The sequence below is a fragment of the Fragaria vesca genome, linkage group LG3, assembly GCF_000184155.1.
Source record: "Fragaria vesca subsp. vesca linkage group LG3, FraVesHawaii_1.0, whole genome shotgun sequence".
NCBI classification, from domain to species: Eukaryota; Viridiplantae; Streptophyta; class Magnoliopsida; order Rosales; family Rosaceae; genus Fragaria; species Fragaria vesca.
In genome coordinates, this window is record NC_020493.1 from 10,232,312 (window position 1) to 10,249,067 (window position 16,756).

Below are 16,756 nucleotides of genomic sequence, written 5' to 3' on the forward strand. Positions count from 1 at the left end.
GAGATTTATAGTAGATTTGAACCCATGTATAACTTAGTCCCATAATCTTAATTTATTTCGCATGGGTAGTAACAATTTTAGCTAATGCTAAATTATGGGAAATGCCGAAATGGAATAGAGACGAAGGCTGACATGCGACGACGATGTACGTAGTCTTGGAATATTAAGACAGAAAAATAAGAAAAAGATAGTTGAAAATAAAAATGAAGAAAAAAAATAAATACATGATAGGGTTTAGCCTTTTAGGTAGATTTGTAAGTGTTTGGCAGAAGACATCTATTATTTTTGAGTCCAATGTTTTAAGAAAATAAATATAGATTGGCTTATATTTCTATATTTGTCTTTGTGTCATAGGGGTCAAATATGTAATGTTATGATAATATGTATAATAAGATGTAAAAAATTCAACCAATTAGAAACATGGTAAAAAATTGAGAAGGGTCAATTGACCCCTTTGGCCCTATTGTGGCTACGCCACTGGTGTTTAGGTGACATAGCATGCCACCCACCTAAGATTAAGGCCAAAAATCTTAGGCCTTATTAAGGCCAAAATCATTTTCCAAATAGAAATCACAGGTGAACAGGAAACACACATGCAAGGAGTAAAATATCTAAAATATCCTCAAATATTAATTTTCATATCTTTCCGATATTTTATATTTAGTTTATTTTTGGTCGAATATACAACTTTTAGATAAAATTTGGTAAAATTTCCATCGATATTCGATATAATCTCGATATATCCATCGAGATTTCTTTTTTTTGAACTATCAAAATTTCCATAATCGTTGTGTACTCCTTGCACACATGTGATTGTCTCAACTCTGAAGTTGTCAGCTACTGCTTAAATTTCCTGCTCCACATTTTTCTTGTTCTCTTCTACGTACGCCACACATATGTCTATCTCAAACTTCACTCACACAAGATTCCTTTTCTGATATGTTGCATTCGGATTTTCAGATACATATATACTTTCAGGCTACTGATGAAGCTATACTATTAGCTTAGCTATGTCTATGAAGCCCTACGTACCCTTCTTCTTCCTCCTCCTCTTGCTAGCCCTATGCAGCAATGTCCAAGGCCATTTCACCTCTTACCGTAAATCCTCAACAGAACTAGTCTCCGATGGGATTAGCAAACCCAATTACGAGACCTCATCCTACCTCCTCAGTCTCAAACCTTTAACATCGGCGGAGTTGACGTGTGAGGAGACCTACGGTTTCATGCCATGCACCACCACTGTTCTTGGAAACTTGTTCCTCATGCTGGTTTATGGTTACTTGATGTATTCCGCAGCCAAATGGCTCTCCAGCGGCAGCGAGATTCTGCTTGAGATTCTCGGCCCCGGTATCGTCGGAGGCTTGTTCCTCCCTGTCCTCACTTCTCTTCCTGATGCCATGCTCATTCTCGGTGAGTCTTCCATCTTTATCCTGCACCTCTTTTTTGTTTCTGAATTTCAGTTTAACTGCTCTATATAGATCGATGCTAATGTACTGATCAATTAGCTCTAACTTGCTTCTGATGTATTTGCTGCCCTTTTATTTTCAGTATCTGGACTCTCTGGGAGTACAGAAACTGCGCAAAGTCAGGTGTCTGTGGGAATTGGGTTGCTTGCTGGTTCAACAGTGTTGGTTCTTTCACTGATATGGGGATCCTGTGTTGTTGTTGGCAAGTGCGATATTGAGGATTCCACTGCCAAAGATAACAAGGACACTAAAGGGTTTAATTTCACTGGTATGTCCATTTAAAATTACTTTTACATTTTTGGTTAGCACTTGCCATCTAAAACATATAGTCATAAAGAATTAGAAACAGAGAAAATCAGAAATGGTAATTTTTCTGTCAGTAGAAGAAATGTATTTAAACAAATGGTCGAATGGAAATGGAAGGAATCAATCCGCAATATGCTTCTTTTGAACAAAAAAATGGATTACTTGACGTGCTAATTCAGATACGGCTTGCTGATTGTGTCTTTAAAATGATTCTGTTTCTCACTTGAGGAATGATATAATTTAGAAATCCCTGATTCATATAAGAACTATTTCTAACTGCAGGTTCTGGTGTGAGTACTGACATCTGGACTAGCTATTCTGCAAGGATTATGGCTGTCTCTGTCATTCCATTCCTTATAGTTCAGCTACCGCAGCTTCTCAATTCGACATCAGCAAGACGCATAGCAGTTTTGGTTGCTCTAATCGTCTCTGTCACGCTATTTGTGTCGTATTGTGTTTATCAGGTACGTATGAATGTATGATTTTCATACATGTCTCATTGGTTTTGTAGGTTCCCACTCAAATGGAACGTAACTGGGTTGTATGCAGCCATGTCTTAGTTTTGGAGCCAATTTTGATTCACTCACATCATCATTTTTGTAACTAACCATAATTTGTTTCACTGTTTTTTTTAATGAGAATTTTAGAGCTTGGTATATATATGAGTTAGTACTGTTGGTGCAGGTGTCTCAGCCATGGGTCCAGAAGAGACATATTGCTTATGCAAAACATAAGCATGTTATATCAGGAATCTTACAACATCTGAAGATGCGTGCGTTGGGATGGCTTCTTGACGATGATGGTGAACCGAACAAAGAAGTTATAGACAAGTTAGTATTTCGTGCTGTTTTTTGTTTAGACATTGTTGGCTTGTTGCCTCTTTTCTTTTGTTATTAGAGGTTGTTCTAACTTCTGATCATATGCATTTCCAGGTTGTTTCACACAATTGATCAGGATCATGATGGATATCTTTCAGCTACTGAATTAAGAGCACTCATTATAGGAGTCCGGTTTGATCAAATAGAGTTGAACAAGGATGATGCTGTGGAAAAACTGATGCAAGAATTTGATACTTCACGCGATTCTCGCGTTGATAGTCATGAGTTTTTTAATGGTGTCTCAAAATGGCTTAATGTGGCAAAGCGTGTTGCAAATTCCAGCTCTCCCTCTGATCGTAAATTCTTAACTGATTTCCACTCGGTAAGGTTTGCTTATTGAAACACTAAAACTCTTTTCCATGATGATGTACTAACTACATGGAAATTCATCTACAGAGAACAAAGCAAGAGCATGATCTTCTGGCGGCTAGCGATCAAAGTGAAGAGGCCATTGAGGGAAGGAAAAATCTCAAGGTGGCCTTCCTTAAAGCGATAGGAATGCTGTTGGTAGGAACTCTTATTGCGGCTGTAGTTGCAGAACCTTTGGTTGACGTGGTTGATAATTTCTCAGAGGCCACAAGCATTCCAAATTTCTTCGTCTCATTCATTGTGCTACCTTTGTTTACTGCTAGTGAGGGTGTGTCTGCAATAACATTCGCTAGCCGAAAAAAGATACGAACTGCTTCTTTGACATTTTCTCAGGTTTGTATCTCTCACAAATCCTCTTATGTTATATCACCCTGCAGAACATACAATACCTCATATATATAATAGTTGTGTTTATAAGTTATCTATTGGAGTTGAATGCTGCGTATATAATTTGATAGCTTAAAGTATAGCTTTCTCTGCTATCAGCCGACATTTCATTTCGATAGCATCTTTGCTGAATGCTGAAATACAACATTTCATTTTGGCAGTTGTATGGCTCAGTAACCATGAAGAATGTGCTTTGCCTGTCGGTATTTTTGGCCCTGGTTTACTTCAGGGAATTAACATGGGATTTCTCGGCAGAAGTTTTGGTTATTCTTATTGTCTGCACTGTGATGGGTGTTTTTGCCAGTTTACGCACCACCTTCCCTCTCTGGACATCATCAATTGCTTTCATACTCTATCCTTTCTCTGTGGCACTGATTTATGTTCTGGATTTTGTTTTTGGCTGGTCATAGACTTCAAGTGCACTAGTCCCGGTTGCCAGTGAGCTAACAAGGCCATAGTAGATCATGTAGTCTTCACCCGACAGTGCAAGATTTTGGAATGGAGATCCATAGGTTGCTGCTCCATGATTTCCTTTCCCTCCAGGCATGTTAGTATCGGAAACTTGAATCGAATACTATTATGAGGCAATGTTTTTTCAATTCGATGTAACAAGTTTCTACTTCTACTTGACAACTCGTTGAACATGGATCAGCATGGCGATTTGATTTCTCCAAGCACCACCATCTAGTAACTGTGTAACTTGTAACCCTGCATTCACCCCATTCGTGTTCGAATTCCTCCTCTTCTCGTGGTTATGCAGCCAAAAAATATAAATAAAAATAAGAACCTAAGTTCATGAAGGTCAGATCTATGGATTCTAATGAAGGAAGATGGGACAAATCACAATGACACAATCAGATTTTCCACAATCCACAAGCTAGAGTTGGTTAGCAAACCAGTGCCTTGAGTCATTCATCCATCATCCACCTACCAAAGAAAGCAAATCATAAACCACATAACTCCATAGCATAACCCACCACTCTTCTGGAGAAGGCTTTCATAAATGTTGTCTAACCACTCAAACTGACAAATCTCCATTTCCTTTTCTTTATCAACTATCCCACGCTTTCACAAGGCTCAAGCTTACATATGCAAATTTAAACATATCTACCCTACTCGGTAGAACTTTATGAAAAGCCTATAAATTTTCTATGCATGGTTCACTGAATGGAGAACAACTAGCCTGGCAAAGTTTATAACTTCAAATTGAGATCAACAGTTTCTCCTACATCACCATTACAATTGTTTATGGTTGCTGCTGGTCTAACAAGTTGTGCTCTTGCTGGTGGGATGAAGGTGTAGAAAGCCTGTTGTGGATTTGAACCACTTGGTCCTGGCTGAAAAATTGTATCTTCTGAACTTCCCTGTAACGATTCAGTAGAAGCAATTAGAGAATGAAATGACAAGACTAAAGCAAACTCGTGAATGAGAAGTGAGTGTATCTGTTTAATTATCTTACTTGATAAGGAAACGAGGCGAAATTGGGGACTTCAGGGTTATGGAATGCTAGATAACCTGGAGGAAAACTGAACTTTTGGCTTGGACATGCCCTATTACTTGTAGGAGGGGCAAGTGTGAGAAAATCTCCATTAACACTCCCATTTTCTTTAATGCTAATCTTTGAATTGGACTCCGCAATGGAAGTTGAGCATGTAGGGCCTTCTCTGAAATTGGTGCAAATAAAAACCATGTAAGGAACCATGGCCTGGGAGATATAAATGGATCACAAAGATGAATATTCTCAAACCTGAAGATTGAGTTGCATCCAGGGTCTAAATTGTAGGTGCCTCCTCTGTTCCCACAGGAAGTAGTTTCATCTGTTCTCATCGGAGGAGCAACAAAGGTTGGGAATTTGAAGTTGATTGAGGGGGCATCAATCTCTTGAGAAAAGGGATATGGCCTTTTCATGCCAACCATCTACTACATTCAAAATATACTCCACATTAATCAAAAGTTCAAAACATAGAACACTCTCTTAGGTAACTCCTAATTAACAAAAACAAATTCCACTCAAATCCAAGTCTAAGGCAACAAAATACAGCTACAATTCTATACAAAACCAAGACTATGATTCACACTCACAAAATCTAAGCGGATCAGTGTCAGTGCAATGCCTTCCGTGATCAGAAAAAACAGTTGTACTACTTTCCGTTGTAAAAATAAATAAATGGATAAAACAATACTAGTACATTACTCGGAGAAACAATCATATGGCTAAATTTAGAGAGATGATCATACCCTTTCTTCCTCAGACCACATTGGTGTAGTATAGTTGCTGTAATAGCTTTGGTTTGAAGGGGGCTCTGTGTGAAAGTTTAGCACAGATGATGATGATGATAATGAAGTAGCTGATGATACATTCACCTACACACACCAAAATACCACATAAAAAATACTAATAAACATATATCAAACTTGGGATAGTCATTTCTTTCTTTTCCCCATTAAAAAATAACATGATTCTTACCAATGAAGGAGGAGGTGGTGGTGGTGGTTGTGGTTGTGGTTGGTGATGAAATTGCTGTGTTCTCTGAAAATTGGGAAGAGGCCAAATCGGGTTGGAGTGATCAAAAGTAGGCAAATTATTCAAACTAGGCCGAAATGCGAATCCGGGATCCAAGATTCCTGATGAACTCTCCTTATTGAGATCAGCACCATTGTACTCACAATTGGGATTCCAAAAGTTGGGGACAACAACATTTCCATGTCCCGGAATCTCAAACCCATTGTTAGGCAATGGAACAGCACTCACACTGTTCTGTTGTTTTCGAACAACCTCGGCATTGGGTGGCCTGAAAATCGAGTTTGGTGAGGGCAGATCCAGTGATGGCAGAGATGGAAATGAGATTGAAGAGGGTGGTTGATAATGTCTAATGGGAGCAGGATTAGGAACACATGGAGATGATTTGGTTGGTGAAGGTAAGGAATTTGAGGCAGGTGTGGGGGTTGGTGATGTCAAAACAGAAGCAGCTTTCTTTTGCTGTTCTTCTAATCTGATCTTCTCAAGCTGAGCCACACCTAAACCTCTCTGTGGCACTTTCTTTTGCTTATTAGTCTTCTTGGAATTTGAGGATCTACCAAAGCCACCAGTAGGACTAGTACACTGTTGGGTTTTCTCCTCTACACCCATTTTTGCTATATTTCCAACCTACACACTCCCTACAAGTTCACACAGATTGCAAGAATGCATGTGGGATCAAAAACCCAGAAAGCATGAGAGAGAGCTTTTCTTTCATGCTCTACCTTAACCTCTCCCCCCTCTACCCTTTAAATCTGATCATGTGTTTTGAGTTATGAAAGAAAGAACAAAGATCGGAGAGAGAAGGACCCAAATCTTGGATTTTGAAGAACCATGATTTGAAAACAAACCGATCTCTGTGTGGGAGGGATTTAAGATTTTACCCAAAAATCTCGCAGAGAGAGGGGAACAAACCCAAAAGCCTAGGCACGTTTTTAGCACAAACAAAGATGGCAAAAGATGAGGAATTTGAGTGTGGGAGAGTTTCAGATTTTTCTCACTTCTAGTTGGTTTTGTCTGAGAGACGTGGAGCTGTATATATATGCAAATTTATGACCAAAAAATCTCTCCCTTTTTGCTAACTATTTTTTTTTCTTAATTCAAACCATATGTGCAAATCTAGAGCACTATGAATCATACTAATATACTGTCAAATTTGTCGCCCAAATTCTCGCTCCACTCCTCGTTTCCTTGCTAGACCGACTCTTATGAGCTCTCTCTCTCTCTCTGATTTCTAGCTCTCACTAAACTTGCTCACCATCATGACAACTAAAAACTAGAGCTCTCACCCACCAAACAAAGCCCACTCAGCTCAGATTTTCTCTCCCATTACTTACCAAATGGAGCTACAAGTCAGTCCTGATTGTCACCATTGTTGGATTGTTTCATTTTTGGGTATCTAGGGCTGGCTTTTCAAGCCTTCATGGGACCCCTCTGAAACTAACACCGACGCAGTCTATATTTGCATGCATGGAGCAGACCAAGAAATTCCCAACATGGAATTCACCACCAAAACCCTAACTTGAGAAGGTGAAAAAAAGTGGTGCATGGGATTCTCTTGGATAGTGAATATATTGTGGTCCATGTAGTGAGTTGCAAGGCACTGCATTTCTTGAAAGTGAAATTGCTCAAGGTTTGCATTGCATGTATGCAATAATAATATTCGGAAGATAATTTTCTTTTTTCTTATGAACAAATATTCGTAAGATAATTTAAAAGGCATTGGATCAAGCCTATTTCAAGGCCAAATTATCATCATCGTCTGCTAATGGTTATCTACATTATGAATGAAACGAGCCACATTTCAAGGCCAAATTATCATTGGTAATGGTTATCTGCCTTATCAATTAGTTATACATAATATTTCTTATCGATCTAGTTTGGATCTTGCCTCATCTCCCACGTTTTAAAAAAAAGAAACAAATAATAACGAAGGACAATATACCCCTTCTTCAAGTATAGTTACTCTTTCGGACCAAGTATTTACTTCAAGAACAAAATTTTGCTACTAATAGTAGATCCATTGTCACCTATATTTAGTCGTAATTGCGATCATTTACCATACGAATTACGGTATTCCTAGTAAGTCATTCGACCAAATTCGGTTTCTAATAAATGATGAAAAATACTTAATTACCGGTGATCGATAGGGGCTTGGATTGAGGTTTTAATTCAGTTCAATTTATCATGGAAAATGAGAATAATTTTACACTAGATACTAGTTAGATTATCCTCCTTGCCACTTATTACTTCATTAGTGAAATGTATCATTCACAAGCTAAACCATAAAGTTTGAAACCCTCCGAATAAAAAGAACTACAACATTTGGTTTTAGAGACCAATTTGTGACGAGCGGATCATGTCATAATGCATTCTCTCCCCCTAATCACTAAGGATAGATTGGGATATTATCGTTGACATGATTCGAGCCTTGGTATGGTGGTTCGATACCTAGACTTTTACCAACTCGACTGGCGAGCGGATCATGTCATAATGCATTCTCTCCCCCTAATCACTAAGGATAGATTAGGATATTATCGTTGACATGATTCGAGCCTTGGTATGGTGGTTCGATACCTAAACTTTTACCAACTCGACTGGTTATAGTGGTTAAAAGATAGCCACAGTTCAAATTGTTACTTACGTATAAACAAATTTGTTCTTAATGAAAGATCCACCATGTCTCGTTTATTTCTAATCGTGATCATTATACTTAAAAGAATTATAGTGTTTTGCTAGTCAGCTGATTCAATCGGGGTTTCTTTTTCAAATTCTTTATTCGATTACATCATAATGACAATATTACAAAAAATAAATACATAAATAAATAAATATGAGAATCTTCCCAAACTTAATGAGTTGTATAATATCATAGAAAATTAGAAATTATAAAAAATTTGGACATGCTAAATCCTATTCAGATCTTTGGTATAGATACAACAGTCAAAATTTACTATCCAAAACAAAACTATTAGACAGTAATGAACCAAACCCAGATTTCAGTTCCAGGTATATAATTCATCAAGGGAAATTTTCATAAATTTTGATAATCGAATAGGAAACACATTCTATAATTGAATCCCCAAATCTCTCTCCCGTGACACACTAAAGGAGCAAATCCTATCTCTACCTTTCTTCAAGGACCCACTTTGGCACCAGCAAAATGATCCCCAAGTTGAAGATGATTTCATAACAAAACAGAAAAACTGGTGGCTTCAAGAAAACCAGGTACCACCCACCAATGTGAGGAGGACAGTGGAGCCTCCATGACACCATTTCTATTGTCACATAAGGAAGCCAAAGATTTTGTTAGATAACACAGAATATAAGGCCTCCTTCCAAGGCATCTATCAGTCTATCACTAAGATTCTCCTTTTGGGCTCTGTGATCTCATTCATGTTCTTGATCTTCTTTGGTTGTCGATTCCATAATCAAATATGCATGCCTGTAAAAGAATTAAAGGATTACAGCAACATTTTGGTATTAGGAATCTAATGTGTTTAATCCGATATTCCGAAGTGTTAAAGTCGGGTGAATCAGAGTAACGGTTTATTGTACTAGTAACATCACACACGTTTTTTTCAGTAATTAGAACTCATTAATTTTTAGATCTCTATCCATACCCTCATATATGTTTATCCAGTTAGCTAGAATTGTGTCTTTTAAGTTGTAATCTTGTAGCACATTGATGTGAAGATGATATGAGGTAGTCCTTCATTCACACCTAATGATTCCTTTTGCTTGTTTTGATCTTTTTCTTTTTCTTTCTCCTTCTCTTTCTCTTCTACTGACCAATTCAATTTAGGAGGCAGTTGATCAAGTTGGATTCTATTTCAAGTTAAACTTATCACTATATTGGATTCATATATGTTATTCTCAATCATTCCATAACTAACAAAATGAGGTATTGAGTTGCTTTGCATTGTCAAAACCATGGGCTGCGGATGGGTAGATATAGAAAGACGTAAAGGATGAGAAAAAGTGGTTGATACAATACCATGACAGGTTTTCTTTCTCATGAAGATCTAGATCATCCATTCAATAAAAACTAATAACTTGAAAATAGTAGGAACCTTACAATATAGAAACTAGATCTTATCACTAATTCGAAGAAATTCTTCCGATCACAAATACGAAGTTAGGATCTTCAAGAATTCTTAGAGAATAATTGCACATTGAAGTTCTGAACTATATGACCATATATCACAAATGTGTTGAAAATATAAAACATTGCTAAAAATCATGGTCTTATTGTAAAGAAAGAAAGAAAGAAAGAAAGAAAGAAAAGAAGAAGAACAAGAGGAGAAAACGTAGACGTTACATGCATTGTGAAAAAAGTTCTCTATATACCCCTTTATATGTAAATGTAATTAAGTAAAATTAATCAGCACTAATAAAAAAAAAGTCTATTTAGTACTAATTTAAATCTCTTATTGCTCATTCCAATGAATTTAATAGACCTGGAAAAATCCTAAGTGAGGCCGACAACCTTGCTGCAAATTAAGTGAGGCCGACAACCTTGCTGCAAATTCGTTCTCGTCCAGTGGCTATCCGATGAGGCCTTGCCAAAGCCGTGATGCTGCCGGACGGGGATGACTGATTCGTCCTTGGACGTATGGATTTGTTTTGACCGAGTGGTTAAGCGAAGTGGTTTGCACTGGTTTTCACCAAAATAACGCTCGAAGAAGGAGACAACCACAAGCACCGTTTTTTCAGGCAAGCTGATGAAAAGGATGCTTACATTGGAGGTTGTCGAGTTCTTAATTCAATTGCTTTGGATGTAGCTTGGTGGCTGTCTCTGGTTGAGGCGGCGTTTTGCGCCATGGATGCGTCGGAGTGGCGTGTTGTTGGTGTAGATTGAGCGACGACGATGGCAGATCCGGCAGCTTCATGGCAGGGTGTGAGTTACGGCACAATGAGCAGTGAAGGAAGGAAGTGAAGACCTGGGCTGGACTTGCTTTGCTTGGGCCTAGGGTTTGACTTTTCTTGGTCTTTGGGCTCTAATTTTAGGTTAGGGTTTACTTTAGCTCAATTCCAAGTATTTAGCTAGTTTATTTACAGTAAATTCTTGGTTAGGATGTGTGATTTTTCTAAGTATTAGTACTTCAATATTTCTTTCTTTAGAAATAAGCGAACGGAATTTTGTAATGAGTGGTGCTAGCATGCCAAGTCCTTAACTTGCCCAAATGTTTAGCAAGGGAGAGCATGTATCCATGCTATTCTAGTTTGAGTATCAATGAATTTGCCGTATGGCCTTTAATAAAAAAAAAGAAGAAGAATTTAATAGACATGAGCCCATTCCAATATAAGGTGTTATGTTTTAGGATATTTCATATGTGTGTCTTGGTCTTATGCCATCAAGGTATGTAGTTAGAGTAGAACTATGTATTCCTTATCATTACCATATTAGTATTTTGTAATTCTCTATATAAAGGGCTCTTATGAATGAATAAGATGATGATTCTCTTGTTATCTCTTTGTCTCTACACTTTATCATTTATCATGTTATCATGCACTTTGTTTTAACCCTAGAACTAATAGCCCACAATTTGTTTTCCGAAACCCTAAAAAGTGTTTTTTGGCTCCTCTGTCCGACTACCGCTGCCGCCCATTTTCCCAACAATCGTCTGACATCACCGGCTACCAATCCCTTGGCTGCCGCCCACAGACGATTTTTGGTTTCCTTCAACTACAATTTTTGACTTCTTCAAGTGTTTGAAGTTTCGAAATGTATGTTTTGAAACCCTAAACTTTTCGAAGTTCAATAACTCGGGGAGGATAAAATTCTTTCCTCCCTTCTCCATCTCCATTCTATGCTTGGGATTTTTTGCGTGTAGGTAAAAATCCCGAAATTTTATTCGCGGGTCAAGAATGTGTTTGATCACTCTTGTTTCCTTGTTCATGTTGTGTATGATCAACCCCGACCTTTCTCCGGATTGTGTTTGATCAATCCGAGGCATTTTTTTCGAATTGTGTTTGATCAATTCGCGGCTTTTCCAGATTGTGTGTGATCAATCCGAATGACAAACCATTAAAAACATCGTTTGTGACCTCTATCGAGTCTCATAACAGCTTGATTTTGTATGCAAGAGCAATGTAACATTTTGCTCATTTGAGTTTTGACGTACTCGATACCTAAGGCGAATCTTCGCTTTGTATATGTGGAACCTTTCATTGGAAAGGATTAAACCACATGTTTTGACCTTGAGGCTAACAAGCCTAGATGCCGAGATTTTACATCTCATGCGCTCAAAGTCTTTCACGCGCCATATCGACAAAAGTCTTCAATGACAATCTGTGCAAAAAATAATGACCACAATGTACTGTGGAATTCACTTATGGAGCGTTTCTTGAAACGTCCACCTAACTCAACAAGTTGAGTTATTAAGTTAAGTGGATTGCTTACCACCTTAATTAACTACATATTGTCGATGATCTTTTGTGGCATCATGATCCATAATCTTTAAAGGATTCGATCATCATCAAGTTCTCTAGGCCCTGTTGGTTTGGAATTACCAACGAGAGTTAATTTTGATCATTATGTTGCAAACGGGAATTGCATAAACGTTAATGAGATAAACATATTAGCTTGCACATATGGGATTAACCCTTAATGTGGGGAAAACAATATGGGTCACGGCAACGGCAGAAAACGCCGCGTCGATGTCTAGAAAAAAGGGGATGTTGCCATCGGCCCTAATGGCGACACTCCCGGCCGACGGCACTCCCGGTCAAGACATCAATTTGTCAAAACTACTCATGCCAGCTCATGACGATGCAACCTTTGTGAATCTCCGGATCACTAGTTTAAAAGTTGTCGAGCTCTTCCTCAAATTGTGAATGCATACAAAACGGAAAGGAAAATCAATATGAGGACAATAACGTTATCGCGGATTTCAAAGATTCGAATCCAACTCTAGTTACCCCTAACTTTGACATCGGCTAGACATTGATTTTCGTTCTAAGCTATATATAATAAGGTGACGTATTGATGTCCTTCGTTTATTCGAGACCTCGATGTACATACATTACAATAATGAATGCATTGAGAATTTTTCGAAGTTGTGAAACTATTCTCATCTTATGGTTTGTATTGATTTACAATCAAGATGTACACTTACATTGTCCTTAGAAACATGGCATATTATGCTGCTTTTGGTCCCTTCCTTTGAAGGTGACGCATGGTACCACATCCTCAAGGAGGATTGCCCATGTGTTTTTGGTTAAGTCTTCTACTTTATAGCGGATTTTCTATCATTAGTTGTTCAACTAGGCTCATCCAAGCTCAGTGTGATGTCTTGGAATTGTCCGAAATTAAGGAGATAGTGGTTTAAGTGTGCCTCGCACTACCGACCCTCCATGGACAAGCTTGATCATGCTGACTTGGAGTTACCGAAAGCTTTTGATTTTGAATCCCCCTACGCTATTAACCAATTGTCATCTTTCAAAGACGTTGAAGTTACCCAAAGCTTGATCATGCTGACTTGGAGTTACCGAAAGCTTTTGATTTTAGATCCCCCTACGCTATTAACCAATTGTCATCTTTCAAAGACGTTGAAGACTAATAAAACCGCATAATCATCATCATCGAATCCTCACGGTCCTTTGAGTTAGTTTATGTTCATGTCAAGAGCTTTCGTTAACTAGTCATAGAGTTTACGACCTTGGAAAAACCAAAATGACTTGATTTTGATCATATACACGTAATTTTGGCTTCGGCTTATGCCCACATGTCATCTGCAAGCTTCATTGCGCACAATGATGGGTCATTTGAGATGAATAAGTTTAGGTTGGATATGAACCTCCACCCCTATAATCCACATATGTAGCAACCTTGTCAAGCGAACTCATTCACCGCTAGATTGCGGATTGTCACTTTGATGAGACAATATTCCCTCTGTTAGGGGGAGATAAGAACACAAGTGTTCAAGTGAAACAACTTGAATTGTCGTGGTTTGTCCCCACTAAGTCTCATCTTGATTCCGAATGCTTAAAGTGTTAAAGTGACGAGATCACATGCTGCAAATATGTCTGCAAGGATTGATGTCCTATCAAGAGGACATGGTGCGACCAAAATGAGTTGGTCTTGAGCCATCACCATGGATGGTGATATGGCCGGTGACGCCATATAATGGCAAAATTGGTGTCACAAGGCCGTGTGGCTCCCCAAAAAGAGGGAGGCCCTTAGGTTCGATATTTTCTCGCACTAGGAAGAAAGCGAGCTTGGCACAACCTGATCCATTAATCAGTGATACCCAAATCCGTCTCATGAAGTCTGAATTGTGATTATCGTTAGGGGATGCCTCAATGTCAAACTCAATCCATTTAGAGATCTCTACAAGTAAGCAGGTGATGACGACACTGCAAGTGTAAACCTATCAACTATACATTTGTTAGATAGCTAGTGAGAACAAGAGCTTAAACTCACCTTATGACGCAAGGTCTCTCACTAACACGCACTGGGATTGACTACGATGAGATGTGCTCTCGTAATGGATGTCATTGAACTCCACTACTTTTTCAGTTTGGTAGTTACCGAATAACTGAACATGCAGCCTATGAATATTGTCATAATAACATTTCTACGGGATCCGAGATATACATGAAGATCTTAAACGAATTTTATTCATCCGAATCAAGTGGCTCCATACCACAGGAGCACGCGTTTGCTAAAGGTATTGAAACGCACATGAACTCTACTTGATTTGGAAGCGATATGGTGAATTATGCCTTTGCGTGTTCATTCCGGATTTACATGGACTCTTGATTGAACAAGAGATGCCAATATGTATCAAACATCCGAAATTAGAATGAAAAAGATCTTGGGAAGACATGGTCTGGAAAAGACACTCGATGACTGTATTGATGATGATTTTCTATCAATCAGCTTAGGTGCTCTAACGGAAGTGAGGCATACATATACCCCATGATTAGTCGAAGTCTTTACTCTAAAGAGGATTTGTTGTTTTGTCTAAAGAAATATGACAAATATGTGTTAAGAGATGAAATTCTCATCTAAGTACAATAATACGCATCAATGTACTCAATACAATACGAAAGACTTAACATCTCATTTGCTATGAAAAGTTGTAAAGCTAAGTGTAGCTATATATGCGCCCACACAATGCCATTGTAATGGTAGTAACTCCTTTTTTAATACTTAATGGTATGAAAGTTTGAGGCTTATTCTATCCCTACATAAGAAAGACACATCAAAAGCGAAATTAGAATCTGCCAAGTTTCATAGGTCAAATTCCACGGGACATACAGGAAATCTCACTCACTAGAAAATGGTGAAATTGGCACCATTGGAAAGTCTATGTGTCTACTTTCCAGGGACACCAACCATTTGATCATATCTATCATATCGAGTGCGTTTTGGCCATTTTTGTAAAGTAGAACGAATATGTCTGAGAATCTGATTTTGCCAAAACAGTCAACTTTCACAGGACTTTGTGAACAGCTCCTCACGAACCAGAATGAGTGTAATATCCGGTTGAAAGGTAAATGAATCTAGTTTTCAAAACTGTTTACGGTTCGTTCATGCATATTTCCTAGAGGACGGCTGTTCTAGTAACTGAAGGTCATGCTGCGTTGAAATCTGATTTCCTGTACGAACTTATGTTTTGAGTTCACATGCGGCCTTCTCCTCAAGATCTAAGTGTAAAAGATCATGTTTGAGGACTATACGGCATGATCTAGTTAATCATTGACAATTGCCACATTTGAAGACATGTTAAAAAGCACTGACATACTAAGTTGTTGAAACTTCTGTGATTAGTAAAAATCAGGAAGAACCCTATAATTGATGTAAAGATCAGGGGGAGGTGCAAACTTCAAAGGGAGTCTAGCACATACATACATGTCACTATCGAATATGAAGGGTGTGTCGTACTCATTTTCTCCTACGATCAAGGTTTAGTTTTTCTCCCACAGGGTTTTTGTTCCTTGACAAGGTTTTTAACGAGGCGACATGTTAGCACCACAGGCATACCGGCACGCGGCATAAGAGGGAGTGTTCTAGGATATTCCATATGTGTGTCTTGGCCGTATGCCATCAGGATATGTAGTTAGTAGGACTATGTATTCCTTATTATTACCATATTGGTACTTTATAATTCCCTATATAAATGGCTTCTATCAATGAATAAGATGATGATTCTCTTGCTATCTCTTTGTCTCTACACTTTATCCTTTATCATGTTCTTATTTGTAACCAAATACACAAATCTATATTAAAGTCATAATAAAATAATAAACTTCAGATTTTTTAAGACAATTTTACCATCACCACTTCAACATGTATAAGGAGAGAGAAAGTGAAAGAGGTCATGCTCTGGGCACCCATATTTCTTCTCTGGGCACCCACCTTCCCCGATGGCGAGCACACCGGCCTCCTCCACCGACTCCGGCGCACCTTACTCTGCAGAACAAGCCCAGGAAAGCAGCGCCCTTCCCCAGCCACGATCCAGCCTGGATCGAACTCCAGCCGAGCCCTAGCCCCGAGCGCGCCCTGACAGCACCATCATCTTGGCACGAACCCAGCCCATCACCGACGCACTCCTGCCCAGTCCCCGCCCAGCTCCGAAACAACATGGATTTGGCCGCGATGGTTGAATCAGACAGATCGACGAAGTCGAGGTGACGGCGGCACCCGTCGTCAAGGCTACGGCGGTGTCTGTCTTCGAAGAAAAAAAGAGAGAGAGAGAGAGAGAGAGAGAGAGAGAGAGAGAGAGAGAGAGAGAGAGAGAGAGAGAGAGAGAGAGAGAGAGAGAGAGAGAGAGAGAGAGAGAGAGAGAGAGAGAGAGAGAGAGTAGTAGTAAGTAGTAAGT

At 38.8% G+C, this 16,756-nt stretch overlaps 1 protein-coding gene and 1 pseudogene across 2 annotated transcripts in view; both read left to right on the forward strand.

The window, feature by feature from the left end:
* The window catches only part of LOC101292394, a 1,325,780-nt pseudogene that overhangs the window by 664,824 nt on the left and 644,200 nt on the right, over window positions 1-16,756 (forward strand). The window lies entirely within an intron of this gene.
* LOC101314065 lies at window positions 911-4,132 on the forward strand. Its single transcript, XM_004294035.1, has 7 exons — window positions 911-1,410; window positions 1,549-1,734; window positions 2,055-2,236; window positions 2,457-2,602; window positions 2,705-2,972; window positions 3,047-3,352; window positions 3,568-4,132. The coding sequence occupies exons 1-7, from the start codon at window positions 1,011-1,013 to the stop codon at window positions 3,814-3,816; spliced, it is 1,737 nt and encodes a 578-aa protein (XP_004294083.1). The 5' UTR covers window positions 911-1,010; the 3' UTR covers window positions 3,817-4,132.

Coding starts and splice junctions, on each gene's coding strand:
- LOC101314065 (XM_004294035.1), top strand. CDS start 1,011: ATGTCTATGAAGCCCTACGTACCCTTCTTCTTCCTCCTCCTCTTGCTA. Junction 1,411..1,548: donor TGATGCCATGCTCATTCTCG/GTGAGTCTTCCA, acceptor TTTTATTTTCAG/TATCTGGACTCTCTGGGAGT. Junction 1,735..2,054: donor TAAAGGGTTTAATTTCACTG/GTATGTCCATTT, acceptor TTCTAACTGCAG/GTTCTGGTGTGAGTACTGAC.